Raw genomic sequence first — 16,619 nt, forward strand, 5'->3', positions numbered from 1 at the left:
GTGTTCCTTTTGACGAGGGCTTTGAAATAAGACCAATTTTGAATATGTTATGACACGTTATTAAATTTTCCTAACCGCTGAAACTTAATAGAAATGAACGATAAACTCAGTAAGTTTCAGAACTGAAACTTAAAACCACATGGAACTCCAACATTTTGACAAGTCTTAAAAACTTTAGCAAGTTTTAAAATCAGTAAGCTTATAAAAAACAAATGAAACTTGGTAAAACTTGGAGAAACTCTGTAAAACTTAATATTGCGACTATCAAGAATATCTGAAACTTGGTAAAAAAAATTAAAAGGTGTCTAAATGTATTCAAAATTAGCCTTATTTGAAAGTACTCGTTGCAACGTACACGAATATGCAAGTGAACCTTAATTTGGACTTTCGTTCAAAAGATATAATAGATATAAATTTTTAAAATAAAATGAACAAGCATGGGAGGTTAGATGAATGACACATGCCGTCTCTGCCAAAAGTTGCTTGAAGGGGCAACCTAAAATAATTAGTGGCCTAATCCATGCTCAGGACCTCCCATGCACGGGAAAATATCCACGCTCCTATCCTTCATGATTTTGCTCTTGTTTTATTTCTCCTTCATGTGGTTGGATCGGGTGGTAGTGGCACCCATCTTACTGTGCCCTGATTTGCTTTCTTCTTCAAGAGGCACCAAAGGATCCAGGGTTAGCAAAATCCAAGCCGACGAGGAAAATTGTAAATCTTAGATATGAAGCGGCCCCGAGAACAGGTGGCAACACACAAGCCGTGGCAGCAGCATCAACCATAGAAGCCACATGCCTGATGGAATCTGGTAATTACTCCCTCCGTTCCTAAATACTTGTCTTTCTAGGTATTTCAACAAGTGACTACATACAGAGCAAAATGAGTGAATCTACACTCTAAAATATGTCTACATACATCCGTATGTAGTTTATTTTGAAATCTCTTAAGAGACATATATTTAAGAACGGAGGGAGTAGTTACTAAAAGCATCATAAGCATCACACTCCTCGTAAGCGGGTGCTGACTAGGGGGTGGTGTAGGTACCATAAACACAGCCGAGGTCACAAAGGAGTCCACCTCCAGATCCCCCACGGATAGATGCGAAGAAGGGGTCCCACATAGCACCTGAATCCCGGGCATAATCTGCAGCACCGGAGCCAAGACCATGGAGTTGGCTTCACCATTAGAGAGTGACTACATAGAGGGCAGGGTAGGCAGCGACGGCAAATTAGCCCTAGCACGGGGGATTAAAACATCATATGGCTCCATTTCAATGTCCTCTGTGGGACAACACTGGCATCACGAAGAGGAGATGACACATGAGCGCTCTACAACACGACCCGCACAAGAGATAGCCTGCTCAGGGCAGCCCCCGCTCGCCCCGGATAGCTCCCAATCCACACCAGCCAACCATGCAAGTTGCTTGACTGTGCCGCCAAGGACTGTAGCACCACAAATCACATGATGATGCCAAGGCAACAAAAGCAGAAACTATCGTCACCAAATATACATTATAAATGTGTATCACATGATGATGCATTTATTAACATTGTGTTTGGTGAAATTTAGTTGTTTTTAACAAAAAACAATGTTACACATTTATGGGTTATGTTACACAACTGTATTTTTTGATAAAGATGTTACACAATAGTATAAAATTGTCAAACATTTATGGACTATGCTACACAATTGTGATTTGTTGTTCCGACTTCCGAGTGTGCTTTATCCATTATAATTTGATTTGATGATGAAACTACATGACCAAAATGCCAGCAACTTGGTGCTACTACATTGTACGTATACCTAGACGAGAGACATACGAGTCCCATCTTGTACGTACATAGATTTCACATTTCATCAGCTGCTGACCGCGAATGGGCTATGGACTGTATGTTTTCCATCTGACCATGTTATGGAGCCTATGAGGGCGGCCTTGGCCGCTGTGTTCTTGCCAGAGAAGGTGACCTGGAAAGCCAGCTTCTTCACGCTGCCGGTGAACTGGAGCTTGCTGGGCGCGACCTTCACATCCAGACCGGCCGGCGCGCTGACGGCGACGGTATATGTGGCTTCTTCCTGCGCTCCGACGTTGGTGACCTCACGGGTCACTGTCCTGCTGGCGCCGGCGCCGAGCCCCGTGACGGCGATCGACGGGTAGTTGAGGTCGGAGATGAGGTCCTTGCTGGCGTTGCCGGCGCAGCTGAAGGCGGCCGGAGGGGAGGTGATGAGCTTGATCTGGGACGGGCCGTAGCCGTAGTTGCAGAGGAAGCTCAGGTAGTCGTCCGCCGCGAGGTCGTACACCAGCCCGGGGTCCAGCGCGCCGGTCGGGTTCACCTGCCCTGCGCCGTAGTCGAACGGCGTCGCCGCCGTCCCTGCGTCGGTCGTCATTGGAGCCTTGTCGTTGTTCAGCTGAGTTGCTGCATGCCACGCGGTAGACACGGTCGAAATTCAGACTTTGAGCCCCTGGTATGCATGGACACGATTAATCTGTCAGCTTGTTTTGTTATGTACGTACCTGTTGTCATGATGGCTGACCGGATGGCGGCCGGGCTCCATGTCGGGTTCCAGGCCTTGACGGTGGCCGCGGCCCCGGCGACGTGGGGGCAGGCCATGGACGTCCCGGAGACGAGGTTGAACTGCGACGGCTGCTTCTGGTCGGCCGGAAGTGACGTCGTTGGGATCCACGACGCAAGGATGTTCACCCCCGGGGCAGCCACGTCCGGCTGCACATACCACATGGATGCGTTAGTTTGCATACACACCGACACAACACCTGGCTAAGGGCCGGTTTAGGCTGAACTCAACCTTGAGGATGTTGCCGGTTTGCGCCGACGGGCCCCTGGATGAGAAGTAGGCCACGACGGGCGCCGGCTTGTACTCCGTCACGGTGATCGTCGGAGTGATCGTCGCGACAGGGTCACTGATTTCATGCATTGAGAGTGAGCTTGACAGGTGCACTGAGAATGAGCTTAACTGGAAGATATTGGTGCATTGTACAAGTGCGTACCTGGTGGAGGCAATGTACTTGTGAAGGTCGGCCGCGGCGGCGGAGGTGATCTCCGTGACGGGGAAGTCGAGGTAGGCGGTGGTGACCGCCCTCCCGAAGTCGTTCACCAGGATGGCCCCCACCGCCCCGGCGCTCTGGAGCTCGTCGGCCTTCACCATCTTAGACGTGTCGCTCTGCGAGTGGTTGCACAGCACGATCTTGCCCTTGATCTTGCTGGCATCCAGGGTGCCGGGCTCGCAGTGACTGCACCAAAACATTCGAGCAGGGCATAATACATGAGAAACACGATGAAATCACATCACGGGTATTGCATATGGTCCTCTGGTAGCTTATTGAATTGGTTCGTATATGTGTTACCTTGCGGAGTCAGAAGTACTAGAAGCTGAACTAGACTTTGCTGATGCTCCTGCGATCAACGGGTACTTCGGGGATTTGTCCAGGTTGGAAAAGTTTATAGCCCCACCCTGCATTGACAGGGTCAATAAAAATAGAGTTAAATACCCTAAAAAAAGAGTTAAAAAAAACTAGGAAACTAACAAGTGTCAGGATGCAGCAAATTAAGGCAACGCATAGTACCTTGACAGCGGTGCTATTTCCACCCAGCACGACGTCCGACTCGAAGTCGCGGTCGATGGTCGTGGCCGCCACCGTCATGATCCACGGCGCCGCGTTCACCACCGTGGAGGCCTCCGGCCCGGCGTTGCCGGCCGAGCACACCACCATGACGCCCTTCGCCACGGCGTGGAACGAGCCGATGGCGATGGGGTCCTCGGAGAAGTCCGGGGAGAAGTAGGGCGACGCGCCGAGCGAGACCGAGATGATGTCGACGCCGTCGCCGATGGCGTCGTCGAAGCCGGCGAGGATGGCCGACCCGGCGCAGCCTTCGTCCGAGCAGACGCGGTACATGGCCACCCTCGACGCGGCCGATCCCCCCTTGGCGGTGCCCTGGGCCAGCCCGTAGTACGAGGCGCCGGTCACCGCGTTCCCGGCCGCCGTGGACGACGTGTGCGTCCCGTGCCCCGCCGCGTCCCGCGGCGAGCCGCTGCTGCTCCGGGTCCGGCCGCCGTCCACCTCGCCGAGGTCGTAGTACCTCGCTCCGATCAGCTTCCTGCACCGCAAAATTAATCAAGTGCGACGACACATGTCACGTACGCGACTTACGACAGTGTGTGACTCACTTGTTGCAGTTGGAGGAGTTGAAGTCGTCCCCGGCCATGCAGACGCCCTTCCACTTGGTCGGGACGGGCCCGAAGCCGGCGTCGTCGAAGCTGGGGGACTCGGGCCAGATGCCGGAGTCGAGGAGGCCGATGATGGTCTCGGTGGTGGGCGCCGACGTCGACGCCGCCGTGGGTCTGGGCGAGCGCCGCTTAGCCGAGTCGATCTTGACGTCCGTCTGCTGCAGGAAGTCCCAGGACCTGGTGGTGTGGAGCTGGTACACGGGGTCGGCGAACACGGAGACCACGCCGGGCTTGCGCCTCAGCGCGGCGGCCTCGTCCTTGGACAGCCGCGCCGCGAACCCCGAGAAGCCGTGCTTGTACTGCTGCACCACTACGCTCTGCGCCAGCTTCCCCCTGCGGATGGATATCAAACGCCGTGCGATTTACTTTTTGAATATTTGACATTTTTTAACTGAATAAATCTGTAAGCGCGCGTAGAGGCGGAGCTGCATGCATGCGCACCTCTTGAGAATGGTGCCGACGAGGCGGAGGTGGCTCTGGCGGAGGAAGTCAGGCGAGGTCCGTGGCGGCACGGCGCCCATGTACACCACGTACACCTGGCTCCCGCTCTCGCCCCGGCACCCTCCCGGGGCGACCAGAAGAGCGACGACGACGACGAAGCAGAGCGGGAACCACATGGCCGTGCCCTATCTATGATGTATCTACTGCTCGTTAGTTCTGTCAGTTGAACGCTGTGTAAGCTACTACTTGCGTCCTTGCAATGTGCACTGTCCGGCCATGAGCTGCACCATTTATAGGCAAGGCGCACGTACGGTACGTGGACACGCGAGGTGGATGGCGGACATGAGTTGCTCGACCGATGCGGTGCCAACTGAGGGCGCGGCGCGGTGGAGATGGGTCGATGGTGGGCCGTGACGGCGCGTGCATTACCGAGCGGTAGTATAGTACAGATAGGGCGCGTGCATTTCTGATTTCCCACGCGCGCCTGCCTGCCTGCCTGCGTTAACCGGAGTGGAAGGTAGTGTAGTGTGTGCACTAGTCGACTAGTAGTGCTCGCTGGGTGTGATATCCTCACTGGTCACCTTATCTCGACTGGAAGGAAGTGGCAATGCGTGGTTCAGGCCAGAGCTGGAACAGGATAGGACAACTTTCTCGGTGCATGCCGATAAAACTAGCGCAGACGGGATGTGGTATTTGCCCAATCCTATCGATCGTGGTACATCTAGGCAGACGGGTAGTGATTCGCAAGAAGAAGACTAGACGCGTAGTGACGTGCCAGTGGAGTCGTGCTTGCCTTGATAGTATATGTACTATATTTTGAGAACCTACGAAGTGATCAGCAAGGCAAGGCAAGGCAAGCGAAGCTAGTTGAGTTTTTACACTCTGCTCTCCACCACCGCCCCGGTAATGAGTAGTGGAGGCGGGCAGCGGCACTTCACCGCTCTATCCACCCACCACTTTTGCGGGTTAATGCGGCTGGCTTGCCTAAATTGTCAGAAATCGGACGTTAACTTGCTACTGCGATGTACTACCAGAGTCACTGATGTAAGAACTACGATGAAGCCTAAATCAGTTTTCAATGCCACTGCCACTAACTGCGGGTACTCTGGTGTAATGTAATCTCGTGGCGAGTTGAGAATGCAGTGTGGCACTTGCACTTGCTTCAAATGGAAAATGCAAAGCTCAGAACGATCATGTTCAAGGTATTTGATGCGATTTATGTGTGTTGTAGGCCGGTACCCAAGTCAGGTACATGACACCAAAGTATGGTACATGGGATGGGAGCAAAAGCGTCACAAGTTCACGCTTCTTTTGTTCTTGTACAGTTGTACAACTGATGTAAACTGGCATTTTGAATTATGCAGTTTGCTGCAACAACCATGCATGCAGGACACAGAAAATAACCTCACTTCACTACTAGTAGAAGTCTATATAGCTACTACTTCCCAGTCAGGATTCAGAGACTTAGAATCCTTGAGTGTTCATAGTTCAACTCAAGTAACAGTTGAACCTAGTGGCACCGCGACAACACAGCACCCTAAGCAACAGGTGATGAGGAGGCGGAGGTGTGAGCTTTGGTGTACTCCTCCATCTCCCTCTTGTACGCGGCCATCCCTTGGGCCGCTTTCTCGCTCCACACCTTCTTCTCTGCGCCGGTCAGATCCTTCCACTTCACCGAGATGAGCGCGCTCAGCGTCGTGTTGTTCACCCCGGGGCGCTCCTCCACCAGCTGCTTCCTCGCCTCCTTGCTGCGATGAAAAATATGCAACAGTTTTGTTTAGCCGTGCCACAATGTTGAATTGAACTGCTTACAACTTTGTATATATATGTTGTCAAGAAGAAGAAAATGTTCCAGACCTGAAGAGCAGGAAGGAAGACGCGGGCCTCTTGGGCCTGTTCGGGTCGGCGTTCTGCTGCTGCTTCTTCCTCTGACGCTTCTCTTTGGTTTTCTGATCAAAAACAAAATCGACACATGAAGCAGTTTACATGACGGGCATGCTGATGGATATTCCATCTGGAACTTGGGGATAGATACCTTGATGATGTTGTCTGCCTTCTCCTTCTTCCTGAGAAGCTGCAGAGCCTCCTGCTTGAGGATTTTCTTCTGCTCCTCTTCTTCCTTCTCTAAGCTCGCATTTTCCTGATGAAGTACACCACATTAGACATCTTCATTTCTTTCATAGAATATTAATGCTCTGCAACCAAACAATTTCCACACCTCAAGCTTCTTCTGCTTGTACACCTCCATCTGCTTCTGGTATTCCTCCTTCTGCTTCCTTGCAGCCTCCTCGTAAGGAGCCTTCTGGGCCTCCGTCATGCCCTTCCACTCTTCCCCAGTGATCTTGCCAATCTGCGAGGGCACCATAATTCTTTTATCAGATCAACGGACAAACTAATTTCAGAGGAACTGAAACCAGAAACAGCCAGTCCATTACCTCAGGCACACTCTTCTTCTCGGCGACCAGCGCGGCACGCCTCTCCTGCGAGTAGAGGAAGTAGGCCGACATGGGCTGCTTCGGCTTGGAGGGATCCTTCTCCTTCTTCCTCTTGTTCTTTGCCTTCTTGCTGTTGCCGTCTCCCTCCTCGGCCTCCTGCCTGAACTTGAGGTACTGCTCCAGCAGCTCTTTCGCCGTCCAGCGCATCTGCTCTTCGTCGAGCAGCTTCATCGCCTCGGCCTCGCGCTTCTCCTGGCCAACCACCTGCAGGTAGGCCTCCTTCTCCTGCCGGTACCTCTCCTCGTAGGGCTGCTTCTCCTCGTTGCTCAGGGTCTTCCATTTGGCGCCCAGAGCGTTCGAGACCTCCTTGAAGTCTGCGTCGGGGCTCTTCTTGATCTGAAAAGACCGTGGACATTTCATCAAACACCTGAAAGGCAAGGAGACAGAGAGAACATTTGATGTTTGGTTTCAATTTTCAAGGTTCGCACCTCCGCCCACTGGTCTTTGCACCACAGAATGTACGCCGGTGCTGGCTTCTTCCTCTCATTGCCGGCCTTGCCTTTCCCCTTCTTCTTCTTCTTCTTGCCCTTGTCATCTCCTTCCTGGTCCTTGCCGAGAAGAGACTGGACGAGAGGAAGGTTCTGCAGTCCAATTCAGATCAGAAAAATTCAATCCAAACTAATAATCGCAGAGAATGCAATCTACAGCACCAGGTAAAAGGACGCATGTACAGATAACAGAAACGAAAAAAAAGTGAAACGGATCGAGGGATGCACGTTCATACCATGGTGGGCTCGAACACCTTGACGCGCTGCATCTTCTTGAGCTCGGCCTGGAGGCGCTCCTGCTGCTTGCCCTTGGTCTCGATCTCCTCCTCCTTCTGCCGGATGACCTCGTCCCGCTCCCGCACCATCTCCTCCGCCTTCTCCTTCTCCAGCCGCAGCCGCTCTAGCATCCCCTGCAGCTCCGTCAGCTCGTCGGCCATCGACGGCGCCGCCGCCTTGGCCTGGCCGCGCTTGGATGTCGCCCTCTTCACCTTCTGTGTCGAGGCGGGTGCCGTGGCGACATCTGCCTTCCCAACGGAGACGTCGGCGGCGTGGTCCTGGGCGGGAGGCGTTCCCATCGTCTCGTCGGCTACCGGGGACGCCTGGGCCGCCTCCGCCTTGCGCATCTTCGGCGACGTCCTCCTGGCCTTGTGCGGCTGCGGGGTTAGGGCTCCGGCGAGGTCGGCCCTTCCGGCGGAGATGTTGGCGTCGTTGTCGAGCACCGGCGCGAGGGGCTTGCGGCTCCGGCCGCTCCTCCTGCTCCCTGCCGCCACGGTCGCCATGGGATGGGATCGATCCGAGGAGAGAGATGCGGACGCGTGCGGTGATGGGGATGGATTGGCCGGTGATCTGATCCGCGTGGTTTTATAAGGGATTAAGGGGTTAACGGTCACAAATTTCGAATTTTGAATGCTCGTTAACTTAGGAAGGTGACGTGTCCGGCTCAGCGGTGACGGAGGGACGCCGTTTCGAAGCTACTGTACTCCGTTGGTCCAATTCGAAATATCAGAACCATTGGCGTAAAAGGTGTCAATTGCACAGGAAATCCATAAATTTACACGGTGTTTTTACTTTTTCTTTTGATAGGAAGCCCTCATGACGCACTTTATTGCATAAGAAAAAAAATTACTACGTGCATCGTTCAAATGTCTTGCAAAAAAAAAGGAAGGATCATCATCCCAAGCAAAATAGAAACTAGAATCAACAGCAAATCTAGCTAGATTGTACGCCACGAATCGTGCCATGGGTATGAATAATATGAAAGCTTTCCATCATGGTTGCTGCATTTGGTCCCATGACCTCAATTTCACCGCCGCGGGCTTTGTTAATTTGCAAAGAGTCGATGCCGATAATTGCTGGAGTTCATTCCAGAGTTTCAATAAGATGCAACCCCTTTAAAAGAGCAGTAGCCTCCATCGTGGCTACATCCATTAGATGATCAAGCTCCCAATATGCACCTGACATTGTTTCTCCTCGGTAGTTTTTCAAAATGGCACCCGCTCCACCTGAGCCATTCTCGAAGAATGTCGCATCTACGTTGGGTATACACGTACCAAGAGGTGGCTTTGTCCATATTATCCCATGTGGCATCTACATTGAGTTTACACCTACCAGAAGGCGTAAGAATACAGTCAGAGCCTTACGTAGAGAGAATGGAGAGAGGTGTACAGAGGACGAGGGTATTGTGATATGGCAGCCGGCTTTTACGAACAACTTTTTACATCAGAAGGGTCAAAACATGCGGACGGGATCCTAAACTTATTCCCTGTTGTGGTCTCGGCTGATATAAATGGAAAACTTATAGCCCCGGTCACTGGCTCTGAAATTGAGACTGCTCTTTTTCAGATGGGGCCAATGAAGGCGCCAGGACCGGATGGACTTCCGGCAATGTTTTATCAACATCGCTGGACATTGGTGCGGGACGACGTTCACAAAGTAGTTCATGATTTTCTTGATGGAGCAGCAACACCAGAAAACTTTAATGATACAATCATTGTGATGATCCCGAAAATCAACTCACCGGGAGTTGTTGACGCAATTTTGGCCTATTAGTCTTTGTAAAGTCCTCTATAAAATAGCTGCAAAGTGTTGGCAAATAGATTGAAAATAATCCTTCCGGTGCTCATCTCTGAAGAACAAAGTGCGTTCGTGCCGGGGCGATTAATAACGGACAACGTGCTCATGGCGTACGAGTACGTGCATGCTATTAGAAAGAGAAAAGGAAAGAAGCTGCTATGTGCCATAAAGTTGGATATGATGAAGGCCTACAATAGGGTCGAGTGGGTTTTCCTTGAGAAAACTCTGGAGTGGTTCGGTTTTGCCCAAACATGGATTTGCATGATAATGAGATGCATTCAGAGTGCTCGTTTTACTGTCAAGCTGAATGGCGGTTTTTTCAGAAGTTTCTTACCACCGAGAGGGCTACGGGTGACCCGCTCTGCCCTTATTTATTTCTTTTTGTGTTGAAGGTTTCTCAGCTCTGCTTCAACAGGCCCAAAGGGAAAATCTCATTAATGGTGTAAGCTTTGGGAGCACTGGCCCATATGTGACTCACCTCTTATTTGCAGATGATAGTGTGGTTTTCCTTGAAGGATCACAAGGTAACCTCCAGGCTCTAAGGGAGATTCTGCAAGATTATGAAAATGCGTCTGGATAGAAGGTGAATCTCCAAAAGTCATCTATTTTGTTTGGCGGAGGTTGTAATGAAGAGATGAAGAGCACGCTGAAACAATATTGAATCAAAAGCTTTGAGTGAGAGATATCTGGATTTGTCAACCGTTGTGGGAAGATCGAAGGATGGATCTTTTCAATATGTCAGGGGGCGGTGAAAGGGTAAAGTTCCAGGTTGGAAGGGACAAGGATTGTCCAAAGCGGCGAGGGAAGTGCTTGTAAAATTAGGCCTACAATCAACACCAACGTTCACTACAAGCTGTTTTCAACTCACAAAGAAGATGTACGGGAATTTGACATCGATCTCTTCAAAATTCTAGTGGGGAGCAGATGAAGGTGAAAGAAAGGTGCATTGGATAGCCTGGGAAAAATGTGTCTGGCAAAGAGAGATGGAGGGATGGGGTTCAGAAATTTTGAACCTTTCAATCAAGCTTTGTTGGCCAAGCAGGCTTGGCGAATCCTTCAAAGCCCATCTTCTTTGTGTGCTCGTGTACTGAAAGCTAGGTACTTCAAAGAATGTACGATCATGAACGCGACCTGCTGATACGTCTCCAACGTATCTAGTTTTCCAAACACTTTTGCTCTTATTTTGGACTCTAACTTGCATGATTTGAATGGAACTAACCCGAACGGGCGCTGTTTTCAGTAGAATTACCATGGTGTTATTTATGTGCAGGAACAAACATTCTCGGAATGACCTGAAACTTCACGGAGACACTTTTCAGAAAATAAGAAAAATACCTGCCAAAGCTGAAGGCCAGGGGGCCACCACCTTGCCACGAGGGTGGGGGGGCGCCCCCTACCTCGTGGGCCCCCTGTTGCCTCTCCGACTGCAACTCCACCTCCATATATTGAGTTTCGGGGAGAAAAAAATCAGAGAGAAGAAATCATCGCGTTTTACGATACGGAGCCGCCGTTAAGCCCTAAAACCTCTTGGGAGGGCTGATCTGGAGTCCGTTCGAGGCTTCAGAGAGGGGAATCCGTCACCATCGTCATCACCAACCATCCTCCATCACCAATTTCATGATGCTCACCGCCGTGCGTGAGTAATTCCATCGTAGGCTTGCTGGACGGTGATGGGTTGGATGGCATCTATCATGTAATCGAGTTAGTTTTGTTAGGGTTTGATCCCTAGTGTCTGATGACCCACAAGTATAGGGGGTCTATCGTAGTCCTTTCGATAAGTAAGAGTGTCGAACCCAACGAGGAGCAGAAGGAAATGATAAGCGGTTTTCAGCAAGGTATTCTCTGCAAGTACTAAAATAAGTGGTAACAGATAGTTTTGTGATAAGATAAATTGTAACGAGCAACAAGTAACAAAAGTAAATAAAGTGCAGCAAGGTGGCCCAATCCTTTTCGTAGCAAAGGACAAGCCGGAACAAACTCTTATATAAGGAAAAGCGCTCCCGAGGACACATGGGAATATCGTCAAGCTAGTTTTCATCACGTTCATATGATTCGCGTTCGATACTTTGATAATTTGATATGTGGGTGGACCGGTGCTTGGCTGTTGTTCTTACTTGAACAAGCATCCCACTTATGATTAACCTCTATTGCAAGCATCCGCAACTACAACAAAAGTATTAAGGTAAACCTAACCGTAGCATGAAACATGTGGATCCAAATCAGCCCCTTACGAAGCAATGCATAAACTAGGGTTTAAGCTTCTGTCACTCTAGCAACCCATCATCTACTTATTACTTCCCAATGCCTTCCTCTAGGCCCAAATAATGGTGAAGTGTTATGTAGTCGACGTTCACATAACACCACTAGAGGCTAGACAACATACATCTTATCAAAATATCAAACGAATACCAAATTCACATGACTACTAATAGCAAGACTTCTCCCTTGTCCTCAGGAACAAACGTAATTACTCACAAAGCATATGCATGTTCATAATCAGAGGGGTAATAATATGCATATAGGATCTGAACATATGATCTTTCACCAAATAAACCAACTAGCATCAACTACAAGGAGTAATCAACACTACTAGCAACCTACTAGCACCAATCCCGGACTTTGAGACAAGAATTGGATACAAGAGATGAACTAGGGTTTGGAGATGAGATGGTGCTGGTGAAGATGTTGATGGAGATTGCTCTCTCCCGATGAGAGGAGCGTTGGTGATGACGATGGTGATGATTTCCCCCTCCCGGAGGGAAGTGTCCCTGGCAGAACAGCTCTGCCGGAGCTCTAGATTGGTTCCGCCAAGGTTCCGCCTCGTGGCAACGGAGTCTCGTCCCGAAAGGTTCCTTCTGATTTTTTTCTCATCAAAAGACTTCATATAGCAGAAGATGGACGTCGGAGAGCCACTAGGGGGCCCACGAGGTAGGGGGCGAGCCCTAGGGGGGCGCCCCCACCCTCGCGAGAAGGGTGTGGGCCCCCTGGCCTTCATCTTTGGCGAGGATTTTTCTTTATTTATTTTAAGATGTTCCTGTTGGGGAACATAGCATAAATTCAAAATTTTCCTACGTGTCACCAAGATCTATCTATGGAGTCATCTAGCAAGGAGGGAGGAGTGGATCTACATACCCTTGTAGATCGCGCGCGGAAGCGTTCAAGAGAACGGGGTTGATGGAGTCGTACTCGCCGTGATCCAAATCACCGATGATCCTAGCGCCGAACGGACGCACCTCCACGTTCAACACACGTACGGAGCAGCGACGTCTCCTCCTTCTTGATCCAGCAAGGGGGAAGGAGAGGTTGATGGAGATCCAACAGCACGACGGCATGGTGGAAGTAGCGGGATTCCAACAGTGCTTCGCTAAGCGCTGCGGGAGGTGGGAGATGTGTCACGGGAGGGAGAGGGAGGCGCCAGGCCTTAGGTATGGTTGCTCCTCCTTTTCCCCACTATATATAGGGCCAAGGGAGAGGGGGGAGGCGCAGCCCTTGCCCCTTCCTCCAAGGAAGGGTGCGGCCAAGGGGGGAGGAGTCCATCCTCCCCAAGGCACCTCGGAGGTGCCTTCCCCTTTTAGGACTCTCCCCTTCCCTCTCTCTTGGCGCATGGGCCTCTTGGGGCTGGTGCCCTTGGCCCATATAGGCCAAGGCGCACCCCCTACAGCCCATGTGGCCCCCCGGGGCAGGTGGCCCCACCCGGTGGACCCCCGGGACCCTTTCGGTGGTCCTGGTACAATACCGGTGACCCCGAAACTTGTCCCGATGGCCGAAATAGCACTTCCTATATATAATTCTTTACCTCCGGACCATTCCGGAACTCCTCGTGACGTCCGGGGTCTCATCCGGGACTCCGAACAACTTTCGGGTTACCGCATACTAATATCTCTATAACCCTAGCGTCACCGAACCTTAAGTGTGTAGACCCTACGGGTTCGGGAGACATGCAGACATGACCGAGATGACTCTCTGGTCAATAACCAACAGCGGGATCTGGATACCCATGTTGGCTCCCACATGTTCCACGATGATCTCATCGGATGAACCACGATGTCAAGGACTTAATCAATCCCGTATGCAATTCCCTTTGTCTAGCGATACGATACTTGCCCGAGATTTGATCGTCGGTATCCCGATACCTTGTTCAATCTCGTTACCGGCAAGTCTCTTTTACTCGTTCCGTAACACATCATCCCGTGATCAACTCCTTGATCACATTGTGCACATTATGATGATGTCCTACCGAGTGGGCCCAGAGATACCTCTCCGTTTACACGGAGTGACAAATCCCAGTCTCGATTCGTGCCAACCCAACAGACACTTTCGGAGATACCCGTAGTGTACCTTTATAGCCACCCAGTTACGTTGTGACGTTTGGCACACCCAAAGCACTCCTACGGTATCCGGGAGTTGCACAATCTCATGGTCCAAGGAAATGATACTTGACATTAGAAAAGCTTTAGCATACGAACTACACGATCTAGTGCTATGCTTAGGATTGGGTCTTGTCCATCACATCATTCTCCTAATGATGTGATCCCGTTATCAACGACATCCAATGTCCATGGTCAGGAAACCGTAACCATCTATTGATCAACGAGCTAGTCAACTAGAGGCTTACTAGGGACATGGTGTTGTCTATGTATCCACACATGTATCTGAGTTTCCTATCAATACAATTCTAGCATGGATAATAAACGATTATCATGAACAAGGAAATATAATAATAATCAATTTATTATTGCCTCTAGGGCATATTTCCAACAGTCTCCCACTTGCACTAGAGTCAATCCCCATGTGATTAACACTCAAGGTCACATCCCCATGTGACTAACACCCAAAGAGTTTACTAGAGTCAATAATCTAGTTCACATTTACCATGTGATTAACACTCGATGAGTTCTGGGTTTGATCATGTTATGCTTGTGAGAGAGGTTATAGTCAACGGGTCTGAACCTTTCAGATCCGTGTGTGCTTTACAAATCTCTATGTCATCTCCTAGATGCAGCTACCACGTTCTATTTGGAGCTATTCCAAATAACTGTTCTACTATACGAATCCAGTTTACTACTCAGAATAATCTGGATTAGTGTCAAAGTTTGCATCGGCGTAACCCTTTACGACGAACTCTTTTACCACCTCCATAATCGAGAAAATTCCTTAGTCCACTAGTTACTAAGGATAACTTTGACCGCTGTCCTGTGATCCATTCTTGGATCACTCTTGTACCCCTTGACTGACTCATGGCAAGGCACACTTCAGGTGCAGTACACAGCATAGCATACTGTAGAGCCTACGTTTTAAGCATAGGGGACGACGTTCGTCCTTTCTCTCTATTCTGCCATGGTCGAGCTTTAAGTCTTAACTTCATACCTTACAACTCAGGCAAGAACTCCTTCTTTGACTGATCCATCTTGAACACCTTCAAGATCATGTCAAGGTATGTGCTCATTTGAAAGTTCCATTAAGCGTTTTGATCTATCCTTATAGATCTTGATGCTCAATGCTCAAGCAGCTTAATCTAGGCTTTCCGTTGAAAAAACTTTCCAAATAACCCTATATGCTTTCCAGAAAATCTACGTCATTTCTGATCAACAATATGTCAACAACATATACTCATCAGAAATTCTATAGTGCTCCCACTCACTTCTTCGGAAATACAAGTTTCTCATAAACTTCGTATACACCCAAAATCTTTGATCATCTCATCAAAGCATACATTCCAACTCCGAGATGCTTACTCCAGTCCTCAGAAGGATAGCTGGAGCTTTGCATACTTATTAGCATCTTTCAGGATTGACAAAGCCTTCCGGTTGTATCACATACAACCTTTCCTCAAGAAAAATCGTCGAGGAAACAATGTTTTGACATCCTATCTGCAAGATTTCATAAATAACGCAGTAATCGCTAATATAATTCCAACAGACTCTTAGCATCGCTACGAGTGAGAAAGTCTCACCGTAGTCAACTCCTTGAACTTGTCGGAAAACATCTTAATGACAAGTCGAGCTTTCTTAATGGTGATACTTACCATCATTGTCCGTCTTCCTTTTAAAATCCATCTGTACTCAATAGCCTTACGATCATCGAGCTGTTCCGCCAAAGTCTACACTTTGTTTTCATGCATGGATCCTCTCTCGGATTTTATGGCCTCGAGCCATTTATCGGAATCCGGGCCCACCATCGCTTCTCCATGGCTCGTAGGTTCATTGTTGTCTAGCAACATGACTTCCAAGACAGGATTACGTACCACTCTGAAGTAGTACGCATCCTTGTCATCCTACGAGGTTTGGGAGTGACTTGATCCGAAGTCTCATGATCAATATCATAAGCTTCCACTTCAATTGGTGTAGGTGCCACAGGAACAACTCTTTGTGCCCTGCTATACACTAGTTGAAGTGACGGTTCAATAACCTCATCAAGTCTCCACCATCCTCCCACTCAATTCCTTCGAGAGAAACTTTTTCTCGAGAAAGGACCTGATTCTAGAAACAATCCCTTATTGCTTTCGGATCTGAGACAGGAGGTATACCCAACTGTTTTGGGTGTCCTATGAAGATGCATTTATCCGCTTTGGGTTCGAGATTATCAGCCTAAAACTTTTTCACATAAGCGTCGCAGCCCCACACTTTTAAGAAATGACAGCTTAGGTTTCTCTAAACCATAGTTCATACGGTGTCATCTCATCGGAATTACGTGGTGCCCTCTTTAAAGTGAATGTGGTTGTCTCTAATGCCTAACCCATGAACTATCGTGGTAATTCGATAAGAGACATCATGGTATGCATCATATCCAATAGGGTGCAGTTATGATGTACGGACACACCATCACACTATGGTGTTCCAGGCTGTATTAGTTGTGAAACGATTTCCACAATGTCTTA

At 49.6% G+C, this 16,619-nt stretch overlaps 2 protein-coding genes across 2 annotated transcripts; both read right to left on the minus strand.

The window, feature by feature from the left end:
* Nucleotides 1-1,698: 1,698 nt before the first annotated feature.
* ATSBT5.2 (Subtilisin-like serine endopeptidase family protein) lies at nucleotides 1,699-4,960 on the minus strand. Its single transcript, XM_087544834.1, has 8 exons — nucleotides 4,687-4,960; nucleotides 4,186-4,578; nucleotides 3,584-4,115; nucleotides 3,365-3,471; nucleotides 3,008-3,250; nucleotides 2,806-2,920; nucleotides 2,516-2,723; nucleotides 1,699-2,417 (listed from the first exon to the last, which is right to left on the minus strand). Exons 1-8 carry the CDS (start codon nucleotides 4,860-4,862, stop codon nucleotides 1,861-1,863), a joined length of 2,331 nt encoding a protein of 776 aa, XP_087400960.1. The 5' UTR covers nucleotides 4,863-4,960; the 3' UTR covers nucleotides 1,699-1,860.
* Nucleotides 4,961-5,939: 979 nt separating this feature from the next.
* On the minus strand, nucleotides 5,940-8,514 carry LOC147986616 (high mobility group B protein 13-like). Its single transcript, XM_087544835.1, has 7 exons — nucleotides 7,906-8,514; nucleotides 7,610-7,762; nucleotides 7,122-7,517; nucleotides 6,905-7,036; nucleotides 6,722-6,826; nucleotides 6,544-6,635; nucleotides 5,940-6,434 (listed from the first exon to the last, which is right to left on the minus strand). The coding sequence occupies exons 1-7, from the start codon at nucleotides 8,446-8,448 to the stop codon at nucleotides 6,224-6,226; spliced, it is 1,632 nt and encodes a 543-aa protein (XP_087400961.1). The 5' UTR covers nucleotides 8,449-8,514; the 3' UTR covers nucleotides 5,940-6,223.
* Between the last annotated feature and the right edge of the window lie 8,105 nt (nucleotides 8,515-16,619).

Source organism: Triticum urartu, chromosome 2A (genome assembly GCF_056163025.1).
Source record: "Triticum urartu cultivar PI428250 chromosome 2A, HENAU_Tu73, whole genome shotgun sequence".
Classification (NCBI taxonomy): domain Eukaryota; kingdom Viridiplantae; phylum Streptophyta; class Magnoliopsida; order Poales; family Poaceae; genus Triticum; species Triticum urartu.